Below are 13,830 nucleotides of genomic sequence, written 5' to 3'. Positions count from 1 at the left end.
TTAAAAACTACATGACGCAGCATGGAAAGATTTGAGCATTTCAAGAAAGATTTGTCTTTTTTCTCTTTTCAGGAGAAAGCTACCGAGCCCACCGCGTGGTATTGGCTGCGAGTAGTCAGCATTTCCAAGAGTTGTTTGAACAATGTTCATCGGCTCGGGATTTGGTGGTCATCCTCGACGGCACCAGTCCTGTCAACCTTCGTGCATTACTTGAATTTATGTACAAAGGCGAGGTTTACATCGATGACGCCAACCTCAACACTTTCCTTCAAACCGCAAAACGGCTTCAGGTACATACTCTACTCGCTCATTTATTGTCAGTTTATGCAAACTACCTAAATACTGATACCCTTCTAAAATGTGTGCAGGTGAAAGGGTTGTCACTCTCTCAGAACGATTTACAAAGCATATCTACAGACCCAGGGGATGAGAGAGGATCGGGTGGTGGTGGAGGCGGAAATGGGAACGGTCCCGTTCAAGAGAACCTTCTGACCCAAGCCTTGGGTCCCTTACTCCAATCCCCTTCCCAACAAAACCAGAACAACCATCAACAACAAGGACCAGGGGGTAAACAACCCAATAACAGCAACTCTGGCCAATCCCCACCAAACTCATTCTCCTCCCCATCTCCATCCCAGACACCTCCAAATCCTCCAACAGGTGAGTAAAAGAAATACCTGTATATACACATTTGGTATTAGCTCAGAATTAGTACGGGCGCATATTTGTAATTACATTTTGTATGTTGTTTGTCGAAATTTTTTCAGGCTATTATGGAGGTGGAGATGACAGCAAGCACAAGAAAAAGTTTCGAATTTCGGCATCTCCTAAACACCCAAGCCCAGAGGGGAACATTCCAGACGGAATGGATTATGGAGGGGGAGGAGGTCACCACTCACATCCTCCACGACCTTCTGCTCCTTTGCCCTCTCCCTCAATGAATTCTAGAATGATGGAAATCGATCAAAGGTACACAATATGCATATAATGCGTTTGAGACAAATGAAAGCTGGTGCCTAAATATTATGTTTAACCTGGACAGGCCGACAATGGGAGGTTTTCCAGGATTTGGGCCGAGCATGTATCCCCCAACCGGGCAGCTGGGTCCTCCACCTTCGCCACAATCACATTCTCAGACTCAACATTCACAGTCGGCGCAGCAGCAGACAATTGTTATCACGGAGAACCCAAACATTCGCAAAATTCGAAGTGCGTATTAAAATTTTTATTATTATCCAAAAACTAAATTACCAGAGTGGTTAACAAATAATTTTAAACACAAAAATAATACTTTCATCTTTAAACTTTATTACAGGTGCCAGTACGGAGAACACCATGCCTGAAGGTATGAGTGATGCATGAAACGATCAAATATGTGATAAGTGATTAGTTATGTACGATGAAACTAACTGAAATATTTGGTTGACAGATCTCAGTATAAAACTGGAAGTTGGTCGGGATGAAGAGCTTGGGGTTGGAGGAATGACGGGGAAGCAGAGGTCGTTTTCTATGGACCTGTCGCCCTCGGATGGACCGCCATTTGGTTCCATGCCGGGTCCCTCCGCCGTGTGGTCACTCCCATCCCCCTCTTCCGCCCAGCACATAACAACACATGACCTCAGCCTGGAAAATGCTCAATCCACTGCTGATGGTATGGCTCAATATCATACGACAAAAAATGGTACGGACATCGAGCAAGTCTCCGAAAGTGAGAGACATTTTTTGTCGTGTTTTACACACACACATTTTTATTAGCACTTGGTCTTGTTTTATGATTGAGTAATCTAATGTCATGTTCTTTCTCTCCCTCTCCCTCTCCCTCTCTTTGCCCTTGCAGGGAAGAAGCTAAAATGCCCATTTTGTGAACGGTTGTACGGGTACGAGACCAATTTACGAGCTCACATTCGACAACGTCATCAAGGTAAAACAGCAACGATAATGAGGCCTTTAGTTCTTTAGTCTTTTCCTTGTCTCACTTATTGGTTTACCTTATGCGTTTAGGGATTCGAGTTCCATGTCCGTTCTGTACGAGGACATTTACCAGAAATAACACAGTGAGACGTCACGTGGCACGGTTAGTCCTTAGTTATTATTAATAATACTGAATAAATACCAATGTGATTCAACTTTATTCGAATTGAAGCCATGAGAGTGTCCAACTGCTGAATTATCTATGCAGTTGATGCTAAATTTGATTTATTTACTCAGGGAACATCGGGCGCTGCTTGGCGGTGTGCGACCATTTCAACATCCCCTCCACCCAGATCAGGTGGGCGGAAATCATCCCCCATTCGGGTCCCCTCCGTCAAACAACTCCAGTCCGAGTCAGTGCAGTCCCAACACGGGTACTCCTACGTCAATAGGTAATAATTATTCACAGAATGTCATGTCGTTGCACGTAAAGCACAGACGACTTAAAAAATATTTCTCATATCAGGAAATAATGGGACAACAATGTCAGGTGGACAGCTTATCAGCACCGGAGGTATGAGTAGCCACGGTCATCATATGAACTCACAATCTGAACGAGCACCTCTCTCCCACGTGTCCAACATGAATATGAACATGGGTGGTGCAAGTGCAGCAGCCATTGCGGGTATGTAAATAGGTTGTTATCCACACCCATCACTACATTCAGTATTCCAACCCTTGTGGAACTCACTCACTTGGCATACCGTTGCAAAACAGTTTGCCTGAGGTTGAGTCATACTTGTTGTGGGACTGCATCTAGCGATGTCAATGTCAATATTTACACAACTTGTTACTAACTGTAATTATTTTGTTTGCAGCCGCGGTGGCAGCAGCCTCTGCCTCGTCGAACTTGCCCCTGCCCCCCTCCTCCCCTCCGCTGAGCTCGGCGAGCACAGGGAGCGGGAACAGTGGGAGGGACCATCACGGGCGGGAGCGGGCAGACAGTCTGGGCGGAGGAAGAGGGATGCGTGGAGGGGACGCGGGGTCAGAGGGTCGTCCCTCTTCTCGAACCTCCTCCATAGGCTCCAAACCGGTTGACTGACATTTAGGTAAGTATAATTATGCAAGAATTTAGATGCTAGACTGGAGAATTCTGAGGAATTTCGTCATCTTCGTCAGTATATGAGAATGTGATCCCATTCTCCTCCAACATTTTTAATAAAACAGTTAAATTCACAGAATCCATGTCAATGTCACTCTGCAGAAAGGTGTACGTGGGTGGTAAGACAGGGGCACCATGTTCAATACGCTCAATATTCCGGAAAAGACAGATTAGCGCGACAGAGATCTGAAATGTATTAAAAATATATTATATGTATTAAAAATAGAAACTTGAAACTGATGTTCATGTAGGAAAATCAAAATGAAGGAGTTCTAACCTTTGTTGTTTGAAACAGTACTACTCTGTCAGTTGAGGACGTGAGGATAGATTTTTCATAACTAGGGGTGAAATTGCAGTTTGGGTGGGAGGAGATGTAGGCACAAAACGACGTCATGTTAAACTTTTTTCCAACGGTCCAACCTCCTTAGTCCATAGAGTCTTCTTTACCCTAGTGGATGCCACGGCTACATGGTAAAAGTGGTTTTGTGTACTTTTATCTAGTAGTACAGAAAAATGTGTCATCCTTGTAGTACTATGCGTGTCACAGAGACAACCAGTCGACGTAGCCTGGTTCCAACATCGGCAACATTTAGCATGATTTGGATGGGTCCCTCTTGGCTGAATTCTCCCAAATCTGATCGTGCCGTCAGACGAGTCCCAATAAACAGGGATGAAATCATCCTGCATTTTCTTCTCAACCGCCTTTTCCCCTTCCTTAGGAGTAGTCGTGGGTGTGGTCATCTGTTTTGGGAATGGGATGAGAACAGGGAAGAATCTTGCATCCCCTTCATAGGATTTATAGTGTTGAATCCATTCATCCATCAGTAGCATGAAAAAGGGATTATCTGTGTCCCCGTCCCAATTCCCCACTAATCCAATGCGTCTCATGTCCACCAAAACTTGCTCAAAAATGGAAAGTAGTACTCCTTTTCTGCGTGGTTTTTTGAAACCTCCTCCTTCCGAACCACTAGTTGACCTGGTGGATGAAGGGGATGATGGTGGAATGCTCATACGAGATGATGGGTTTTGGATAGAGGAGGGAATGACATGCTATATAAATATTAAATAAATTGCATATTAATTTCATTCATTTATGGGTAAATTAAAAAAACGCATAATTGGCTTACACGGTGAACCAATTCCATAACCAAACTATCAAACAGTTGTTCCATATTGTCTCCAATCCGATTTAATACAATATCGGCAGGTTGGGTGGGGGTGGGTGGTTGGTAATCATCATCCACTGCGTGAGCAACTACATACACACATAAAATGTGAATGCATTCTACATAATAATGTCATGGATTTGTACCATTTCTATCAAACCCAGTTTCCTTCCTGCTTTCCTCCTTGTCACGGTCAACATAAACTTCCACAAAACGCATTCCGACTTTAGCATGACTCTGTCGTGCCTCCTTTCGATCCTTTGCACAAAGAAATATTGAATATTAATACTGATTCATAATGTTGTGGCTATTATTTCTTACTTTAAGCAAAGGGGCGATGATACTGATGATTGTAATGTATCCCTCCTCGGTAAACATTTTCGCGGACTTGCTGGCTAGGTGCACAAAGTAAGGTCGGAGGGGGGTTGGTTTGGCTAACCCATCAGCAAACATCTTTCCATCGATTTGCTTGACGGGAATGTCGTGGCTTTTGAGCAGTTGGGTCAATCTGTTGGAAATGGTTGTCTTTCCTGCTTTCGCGATCCCTGTAATTCATAATACAATTTAGTAGTATTGAGCAGGAGTTCTCAATCAAACCAGCATAATTACCAAACACTAAGTAAACAATCTATTTCACATTTACATACCCGTTAGTAGAATTGTATAACCATCCGCTGCTAACCTCCTTCTCTTGGTGGATGGTGAGGCGAGGATGCTGGAACCAGGTGAAGGGGGAGGTTCCATTATTAATATTTAATAAATTAAAAACTTTGGGGATACGGTTCACGTGTACAAGTATTTAGTTGTATAAACAAAGACCATGAGACAGTTCCCTCCGTCCCATCCAAAATCTTTACTTACCCTATATTTTTTTGCAGCTCTGCTCCAAACCAAGTGGGCCTCCTTCATTCACTCCCACAACGCCTACAACAACAACCACCTTGGTTGAGGATTACTTGGAGATCATCGACCAAGCACATAGCATAGTAGTCAAATATGAGAGGCCCGCTTCTGCTATCGATCCATCGACCTAGGAATAGTTAACTTGCCATCAATCAATCAGAAAGTAGAAATTATAATTTATCCTAAGTCGGGACAATTCCTAGGTTTCTTGTGGTGGATGACAGAAACAACTACAAATTATGAAAGTAACATTGAGCACCCTTATTTTTTAGAGTCAGTCGCAATCAACCGTGTCAGGGGTATTAAAAAATGACGATCTTACATCAAAAAACTAACAAGAGAATTTTCACTCAGTCGTATATATAAAAAACCCAAAGGCCAAGTAAACAGTTCAAATTACAAAAAAGTTCCACGCGTCAACTCTAATATAACAATGATACAAGTTCTGGCCACATTATATACACAGGATTGAGCTGGAATTACTATAAGGCTAACAATTTAGAATTTACAAACAAACCCATATAATCATAAGAGTAGATGAATACATAGGTACAAGATAGGCTAATAATATGGTAGGAAGCTTTATCATGCTTTTACTATTAAATTACGTATTTTAAGTACAGTACAAGTAATATCGTAAGATTCTTAAAAATGATAAGTTTTTGGTCGAGGCCAATAAGCTATATCTCCTCAGGTTTAGAAATATATAATCATCGTAAATCATAGCAGGGCGACATATTGTATAAAAATGAAGCAAGCAAAGCAAATCAGACGAAGTTTTGACTTCGGATGCTCAATATGTGTTCATCATCGTAAGTTAAGTTACTTGTAGAGAATAGTTTATCAAATCAGGTTACAACTCTGCATAGAATTTTTGCCCCACCAACCAGCCAACCCAACCGTTAATTTTTTTGCGACAAGACAAAGACATACACACAGGAATTGAAAATATCTACCTCCAGCGAATACTATTTCGAATCTATACATTAGTAACATTAGAAATTCAGGATCAGTAACCAATAACTAATAATTTATACCCACGTCATTCATTATTTAATAATGATCAGCTATTTAACAATTATTGCAGATCTTATGACGTATCATTTTTATTAGAGACATAGAGATCCAATCAAAGATATTCCTTATTAAAACTAAAAACGGCAGTACAATCGCATCGACGACGACACTATACTAATTACATAACTACCTGCACAAGGAAAAACCGATGGGTTAAGCATAAATGCCAAACTCACAAAAGAAGCCAACAAAAAATCCCAGCCCATCTGCTAGTCTGCTGTCTCAACTCTCTTGATGCAAATTCAAGAATGTGTACGTATTCTCCGGTGTTAGGTAAAACTACAAGTTTCAAAACTTTTTTATGCAACCATCTGCAAACAAATCTGAAAAAAATCCAGATTCCGTGCATAAATTTTATGTGCGCTCGTGTCGAATCGAAAAATTTGTGAAACTTGTGCCGGAAATGCAGACACGCAGAGAAAATACAAAGCAGTCCATCATTATCATCATGAACTATACAAACTCCTTATTGAGTATAGGGTTAAATACTATGCAGCTTTCCATGTTCACGAAATTTAAAATTAGGAGGAATCATTAAAAAAAGACAGTAACTATTCTGGAGTAAATGCCTTTAGCAAAATATAAAATATTGCAAAATCAATCTGCAGGAAACCAATCTATGCATCAACTCAGAGGTTTTTTCTATTTAACATTAAGATTTAACAAAAGAAAAGTGAGTGCATGTCAGTCCAGACGATACTGTAATATAATAGTTTAACAACACTTTCTTGAAGTCGTTGCAGAGTGCTATGATAAAAACAAGCCAAAAGAACAATTAGAAAACGACAACCAAACTCAATGTACAAAGCAATTAATTATTTCATAACACTTGCAAAGGAATTAATTGCATTTTCGAAAAAAGAGGCGGGGAACGGTCTGTTCTGTTGTTGGCAATGGAATCATCTCAGGAATTAGTTTAAGGTTTATTGTTGCAGGAACTACTTTTTAAAAATTATGTATACTCCTTGTCGTTACTTTTTTTAAAAAAATAACAATAAGCATAATAATATTTATTTGGGAAAGTACATACAAACAATTTTTGTATATGAAAATCTCTGCAGGAATATCGATACAAAGAAATAAGCAATTTTTTAAGTGTTAGAGAAGACACCTTATAGTGCTTTGATGAGTAGATTTAATTAAATATTACTTTTAACGTGACAAATTAATTAGTGCGAGTTTGGATAAGAATAATTTAATGTGTAGCTCCATTTTTATCATATATTGTTAGCGTATAGCATAGCTAGCTTGGTCACACAGAGTACAAAATATCTCAGTGGATGGACTCCCTAATAAGTCTAATTATTATTGTTGCTTTAAATAATTGTTTCCGTGTCCCTCAACAGAAAAAATTAAGGTTTACAAATACATATATTCAGCTGAGGAGTACATCTTATTCGCCGATTCACTATTTAAAAATATGTTGACCACGTTTTTTTATTTGAAGGGAAAAATGAATTTTTCTTTTGAAATTACAATATTCCTTCGTTAAGAAGTACAACCCACATCTTGTCAATCGTCCTTTGTTAGGTCAGTGTAAATGTTAAATAATAAAAGTAATGTTAGAGACAGTTTTGGTTGGTAAGGTTAGGGGTGCCTGGCTGGTTGTATATTCATATATTCGAATGTGTGTGTACACACATAATGTATTCCACACTCTGGAGGAGAAAGCTTTCAAGAAATAGAATACGGGTTAGAGATGATTGAATGCAATTTACATGTTGCTCCCATAATTTATTCGTTCATTGTATATGTACGCAGGGAATAGTTTTATGTGAACGAACGGGAATTAATTGTTAGAATTCTTGGGTAGTCGGTTGAAGGGAAGAAGGGTAATACATTTGCATATAAATATTAATAGGAATTAACGAGATCTGGAATCGAACATCAAAGAAAATAAGGTATAAAAACACATGAAAAAGGTTTTAGTAAATTAAGGTGCTGATTTACGTGATTAGAAAATAAATGTGGTATCATCATTCGACGTCGGAATATACATATATGTAGGATTTGTTACCCTTTTTGCAGTAAGTCAATGCAGTGATTGGTAGTTCCCTCATACGGGCAGAAAAGGTGCAGAACAGGAACGGTTAAATTTCTTTAAATTGCTTCATGATAAGAAGAACCAAGCAATTTGAACGACGATATTAATTACACATCGTCTATAGCTTTACACATTCAATTAATAAAGTTGAGGAAACACCGCAGTATGAAGTTTTAATTGTTGCAACATCAGCAGGATCTGAAGGGTTTGACATAGAGAAAGTATTGTGGACGAATAAATGAGAATGCATTAAATTATGTTTCGCTGACTAAATTTTGGGGTATTTGTATTGTTTTATTGGGAAAAGTTACTGAACAGTTTTCAGATTGTTGTGTGAGATTTGTATTGAAAACAAAGCAAATTAGTTGAGTATTACAAAACACGCAATATACAACCATTAGCTACCTCTCAAGTTCTCTGTGAACAACTCAACGGTTTATGCATGAGATCTTTTACCTACACAAAACTCTCAATTTTGAAGATCTGTTTCTGTAACTTTTTTCTTAATTTCACGTGACTTATTTGACGCCCTAAGAAATATTAGTGGATTGGAAAATTATTGAACTTAATTATGTATGCATGTATGTATGTAAGCATATGGAGTAGAGAGAATTCGGTCGGGAAAGACAAAGGAAAATAAGTTACATAATAATTCGAAGGTGCTTTCTCCTCGTAATTTGTATAACTTATGTCGTGACCATGCAGGAATGTGGCAAAGTAAATAGTTTTGGTGTTTTGAACATCAAGACAGTTGAAACTTGTTATTATCTGATAGTCATTGTGACCATGCGGAATAATTAGTTATGTTATCGTGATGGAGTGATGAGTAAGATTTCGTGAGTGGCGTTAATTGTTGTTACCTTGTAAAAGTTTAACATTAAGCGTGTATGTACTCACGTAGTCACTCTTTGACAGAGTTTCCTGAACATGGAAGATGAAAAAATTCATTAAAGCAGGCTTTTAGAAATTGTATTTAACCAAATTTTGCCCTTGATTATTTTAGAAAACGACCGCAGTACGTACCTTTGCGTCTTATTATGACTTTATTGTGAATTTTGTGTGGTATTATGGAATTTGTATGTGATCTGAGAATTGATTATTTTGGTTGAGAGATTTTAGTTCTTAAATACCTGAGAAGGAATGCGATGATATGTATGATATGATATTGAGTTTTTGTTTTTATTATTAATGGAAACATGTGAAACCCCATAATTAAATAGTTATATTATTGGTAGGTGTTGTACATAAAAATACTTGTATAATAATATATCTATATGTCTAGAAGCGTGCATTTGTTTTCCTAGATTTATGTAATTTTGTGTACAAGTACAGTACGAAATACCTCTACATATACTAACAAAACGGGTTCAATGTAAATGTAAGAATTTCAGGTAATTGTACATTAGTGCAAATTAATTAGTTAACTAATTCTTGAACTTGAAGGAGGTTTATAAACACTGTTATTTTATGACCAGCTTTATTATTTTATTTTAAACCATTTTACTTCAAGACGTATAGTTAAGATTTTTGATTTATGTCATCTACTTAATTTTCTGTTTTGTCCAGACACTGGTGAGGACTGCATATGCACCATATGCAGTTTTGGTTCTAGTCAATTTATTTACCAACAAAGATTTTTACAAATTATTTTTAAGAAAGGAAAGGTTGTTTCAGGGCGGATATTGTTTGTGTTTGGAAATATTTAATCATGTAAAATTTGGAAAATTTGATAAACATTGTTAACAAATTCAAATCAGTAGAAATAAATTTTAGTTGGATGATACATTTTGTTGGTCAAGTTGAAAATGAGTTGTCTTCTCATTCTCAAGAGGAAGAAAAGAGTTAAATTTACAAATACAAAGTCGGAGTTCGGATGCTTAAGAAATGTAAAATATATAGCCGGCTTAGTTGGTAACAAATAGATGTTAATTATTTATAAGGTTGATAATGTTAAAAATAGATAACTCTCCTTCATTTCAATCATAATGGTCACTGAGCATTACTGAGCAAATCAATCAATCAGAATTGCTGGTGCCAATTGCTGATGTAAAGTATACCTTATTGCAATGTCATTATAACACATATTGTGTAAGTTGATAGCATAAATAAGGAGAAGCCAATAACGCTTCGACAAAGTACAAATGATTTTTCATTCACCCGTTTCCATTTCTGTCCTTTCTCTGTAATAAAAAAAATCTTTCCTGAGTTGCCAAATTGGTAAAATTCTCATTTTCGCGACGGCGACACATCGCGATTAATACATAGGTATTTAAAAGAATTTGGTGCTAGACAGACAGAAGGTGTAGTAGAGTACGTAAGAATATGTAATGTTCCTTCATCCGGAAGTCTTTTTTTCTTTGTTTCTGTACTATACATAATTGTTTCTTGTACAGGACGACTTTAAGGAGCTTACATATAAAATATAAAGCAAGGGTTTCTATACTCCATTTTCCAATTAATGAAGGTAATCTCTGTAATGAATTCGAAATATGTCCACACTTTAGAGAAGGAAAAATTGATAACCAAATTATTGGCTAAGAATACATAAATCAAAATGAATGTCGGCAAATTGGGCTTTTACAGGAAGAGAGGAATCACAAAAATTTCAGATTTTAAACTATTGTTACTCATTGTTTCTAACATTTCTCGATATAGCCTAAGCTATGGTGTGTGCTCAATGTTCATAAAATATTGAAAGGACTGACGACTATGCTAATAAAACTTCTGAAGAAATTTTGTATTCTACTGAAATTCGACGTCATAAAAAATTCTACCTCTACTGAAATGTGTATCCAAACAAAATTTCAAGAATCTTTTTAGAGAAATGGGAAAACTCCACTTTTTTTAGTTATTCTATGTATACTGCTATATACAGTATAATATAAACTAATTAATTAATTAATGAAGTTAGCAAACAAGTTGTAGTAAGCAAGTCTCATTCATACTTTTACCTAGCCCGTCATACATACAAACATAGCTAATGAGGACAAATGATAATGATGATGTTTACCTTATCTACGATATTTGATGATGAGCATAAATATATAAATTGTTGAAATTTGACTTGTCTCTAAACTTATTTCATATGTACTGTTCTGAACAGTCTGTTCATCTTTGGTTTCATTTACACAATTCTAAATTAATAGATATACTAAAATTGCCAGCAAAAATAATCAATCGCAGACCGGAATGCGATGGAGACGTGTCAATGACCTTGGACGCCAAGATGGGGAGGAGAACAAGACGAAAGCGATGACGACAAGACGACAGCGTTGCAAACCGTTGAGGCACGCACAAGCCTCCTCCAGGCGAACCCATAAAGTAAAAGTAACACAATTTCGTTTTAAAAATTAATTTAAAAATTAAAATTCTTGTTTGAGTTTGATCATAATTTCCGAGGAAATTGGAATAATAACACACTGACGGTAAAACACCCATTCGTGTTCTTCTTTGCATATATGTGGTGCATGGTTTGCAACATTTCTAACGACTGCACTCTATTTTGAATTTCAGTAATTGGCAATGGTGATAAGTAACGCTAGAGAAGCCGAATTTTTTCAATCATTCAGTCATGAAGAAAAGAATGCTGAAACTGAAGCTGAAACTGAAGACGACACAGATTCACCTACTACTGAGGACATTATAATTAGTAATCTATCGCTAGCACCACCACCACCGAAAAGCTTATCTCACATTTATCATCAAGGTAAAATTTTGGGAAAGGGTGGGTTCGGAACTGTTTATTCGGGTGTCCGAATAGGAGACAATCTTCCCGTCGCCTTAAAAAGTGTGGATAAAATCAAAGTCAAAGAATGGAAGGTCATGGAAGGTGGGCTCGTAGTCCCATTGGAGATCTATATCCTGAGCAAACTAGTTCATGCTCCGGGCGTCATCAAACTGTTGGATTACTTTGAATCATCATCAGGTTTCATTATTGTAACAGAACGACCTCCAAAATCTAAAGATTTGTTTGACTACATCAATGACAAAGGGGTCTTGGATGAGGATGAGGCGTCCAACTTTTTGAAGCAACTCGTCACCACTATAATCTCATGTCATGCCGCTGGCTTTGTTCACCGGGACATCAAAGATGAAAATGTGATTGTAGATCAAAGCACGAATACTCTAAAGCTGATTGATTTTGGAGCAGGAACATATCGCCACGATGGGTTATACAAGGACTATGAAGGAACTCGAGTCTATGCTCCTCCAGAATGGATTATTAATGGTCGGTATGCGGGTGACGCAGCAACGGTGTGGTCATTAGGAATCCTACTGCATGCTATGGTCGCAGGAGATATACCGTTTCAGACGGACAAACAAATTGTTGGTGCACAGTTGAACATGAACGGAAATGTAAGTTCCCAATGCCAGGATTTGATCCGCAAATGTCTACGTGTTCACGCCACAAAAAGAATACGTTTGCAAGAAATTTTGGAGCATGGATGGATGAAGAACAAAACTGCCAAGATTCAAGACGGTCGACATGCCCAAACGATAGGTGACCGTTGAAAAATTAATATAAAAGTCCAATGTGATGATGATGTATCGACCATCTCAATGATATTAAAAGTTTTCAATATTTTGTGTAAAAAGTTCTTTTCGCTCAAACTTATTAAATATTGTGCCGTACATATTTAGCTAGTACAAAATATTGATGTCTTCTGCTCTTAATTTGCACGTGCTATGAACAGCTTTCGAGTGTAACATAATAATATGCATGGGTTAGTTTGAATTGTAACGGAAATATTATCAAAATTTTTAATGTCGGTATTATAATCGAATTGCACACCAGTTTAAACTCTGAGGAATATGTTTATAATGTTTATAATCGCTATATATATATATATTATCATTTCATTACAAAAGGAATTATCTTCAACCGGAGAGTTTATGAGCGAGTGTATTTTCCCCAGATGTGAAGCATGAAAACGGAAGCAATGAACAGGAGTGACATCACCAAAACGGGAACTGGTCCACTAATAATAAGACAGGACACGACATAATTAGAAAACAAAACTCGACCAACTATAAAACGAGATTAGTAGAAACGTACACTTTGATTCCAGGAGAGTCATCAGTGTAAAATCGCCACATTGAGCCGGTTGAGGCTGCTGGAGGTCGTGCGGTTCTCGCCGCTGTGGTTGATGTCGTTTTACGTTGACGAACGGTGCTGCTGCCACCGGCTGGTCGAGGAGCACCTCCCCCACCCCCTCGAGGTGACTTTCCACCCGCTCCCACCGTCGTCGAGCTGGCTGGTGCAGGCTGAAGTTAAACAGAGAACGTTAACAAGAATAATACAATATACGCTATCATCATTGGAAGCTTCACGACCACCAAACTCGTACAGATGACCGATAACAAATTTGAGCTTAGTAATTTAAAGGACTTACCATTTTCAATTAATGACAATCTTTTGGAATGTTTACAATTAATTAGTCGTGTGGATAGCTTTACCAATTTGCAGACTGGTTCAGCTTGACTCTCAGCATTGACTAAACCGACTGACGGGATTGCGAGGAGTGATCCCGTTCATTCATCAGCCAACTTGAGCCACGTTGGCAGCG

General features: G+C 37.9%; 4 protein-coding genes across 10 annotated transcripts in view; 2 read left to right on the top strand and 2 right to left on the bottom strand.

Annotated features, from left to right (window-relative positions):
- LOC110844244 (zinc finger protein chinmo) overlaps positions 1-11,031 on the top strand; it is a 29,830-nt gene extending 18,799 nt beyond the window's left edge. For 3 of the 6 annotated variants that reach the window (XM_035852890.1, XM_022090401.2, XM_035852901.1), the window contains 12 exons: positions 73-290; positions 369-660; positions 768-969; positions 1,043-1,209; positions 1,316-1,345; positions 1,430-1,708; positions 1,838-1,921; positions 2,002-2,074; positions 2,209-2,363; positions 2,438-2,596; positions 2,790-3,020; positions 5,118-11,031. In XM_035852890.1, the coding sequence (XP_035708783.1) occupies positions 73-290; positions 369-660; positions 768-969; positions 1,043-1,209; positions 1,316-1,345; positions 1,430-1,708; positions 1,838-1,921; positions 2,002-2,074; positions 2,209-2,363; positions 2,438-2,596; positions 2,790-3,013 (1,883 nt within the window). In that variant the 3' untranslated portion in view covers positions 3,014-3,020; positions 5,118-11,031. Of the gene's footprint in view, positions 1-72; positions 291-368; positions 661-767; positions 970-1,042; positions 1,210-1,315; positions 1,346-1,429; positions 1,709-1,837; positions 1,922-2,001; positions 2,075-2,208; positions 2,597-2,789; positions 3,021-5,117 lie in introns of those variants that run through there. The other 3 variants (XM_035852919.1, XM_035852908.1, XR_004835138.1) reach the window with 3 other exon arrangements.
- Positions 3,027-5,175, bottom strand: LOC110863275. 2 transcript variants are annotated; one of them, XM_035852931.1, is made up of 7 exons: positions 5,101-5,175; positions 4,887-4,954; positions 4,561-4,784; positions 4,386-4,497; positions 4,201-4,328; positions 3,351-4,123; positions 3,027-3,259 (listed from the first exon to the last, which is right to left on the bottom strand). In XM_035852931.1, the coding sequence occupies exons 3-6, from the start codon at positions 4,690-4,692 to the stop codon at positions 3,464-3,466; spliced, it is 1,032 nt and encodes a 343-aa protein (XP_035708824.1). In that variant the 5' UTR covers positions 4,693-4,784; positions 4,887-4,954; positions 5,101-5,175; the 3' UTR covers positions 3,027-3,259; positions 3,351-3,463. The 2 variants fall into 2 exon arrangements, with proteins under 2 accessions (XP_035708824.1, XP_021968227.1); XM_022112535.2 differs by lacking the exon at positions 5,101-5,175 and having other exon boundaries at positions 4,887-5,050.
- A 410-nt stretch (positions 11,032-11,441) lies between the features above and the next one.
- On the top strand, positions 11,442-12,953 carry LOC110844233 (serine/threonine-protein kinase pim-3-like). Its single transcript, XM_022090390.2, has 2 exons — positions 11,442-11,688; positions 11,777-12,953. The coding sequence occupies exon 2, from the start codon at positions 11,786-11,788 to the stop codon at positions 12,773-12,775; it is 990 nt and encodes a 329-aa protein (XP_021946082.2). The 5' UTR covers positions 11,442-11,688; positions 11,777-11,785; the 3' UTR covers positions 12,776-12,953.
- Positions 12,954-13,001: 48 nt separating this feature from the next.
- On the bottom strand, positions 13,002-13,805 carry LOC110863308 (protein transport protein Sec61 subunit beta). Its single transcript, XM_022112584.2, has 3 exons — positions 13,657-13,805; positions 13,320-13,528; positions 13,002-13,242 (listed from the first exon to the last, which is right to left on the bottom strand). The coding sequence occupies exons 1-3, from the start codon at positions 13,657-13,659 to the stop codon at positions 13,155-13,157; spliced, it is 300 nt and encodes a 99-aa protein (XP_021968276.1). The 5' UTR covers positions 13,660-13,805; the 3' UTR covers positions 13,002-13,154.
- Between the last annotated feature and the right edge of the window lie 25 nt (positions 13,806-13,830).

This window comes from Folsomia candida, unplaced genomic scaffold (genome assembly GCF_002217175.1).
Source record: "Folsomia candida strain VU population unplaced genomic scaffold, ASM221717v1 Fcan01_Sc001, whole genome shotgun sequence".
NCBI lineage: Eukaryota > Metazoa > Arthropoda > Collembola > Entomobryomorpha > Isotomidae > Folsomia > Folsomia candida.
Note: the sequence above shows the minus strand (reverse complement) of the source record. Positions and strands in the feature narration are given on the sequence as shown.

Excerpts from the sequence above, each read along its gene's own strand:
- LOC110863308 (XM_022112584.2), bottom strand. Across the intron at positions 13,243-13,319 it reads GACTCTCCTGGAATCAAAGT|TGGACCAGTTCCCGTTTTGG; the intron begins GTACGTTTCTAC and ends TCTTATTATTAG.
- LOC110844233 (XM_022090390.2), top strand. The coding sequence starts at position 11,786 with ATGGTGATAAGTAACGCTAGAGAAGCCGAATTTTTTCAATCATTCAGT.
- LOC110863275 (XM_022112535.2), bottom strand. The coding sequence starts at position 4,983 with ATGGAACCTCCCCCTTCACCTGGTTCCAGCATCCTCGCCTCACCATCC. Across the intron at positions 4,785-4,886 it reads TTATACAATTCTACTAACGG|GGATCGCGAAAGCAGGAAAG; the intron begins GTATGTAAATGT and ends TATGAATTACAG. Across the intron at positions 4,329-4,385 it reads AACTGGGTTTGATAGAAATG|TTGCTCACGCAGTGGATGAT; the intron begins GTACAAATCCAT and ends GTGTGTATGTAG.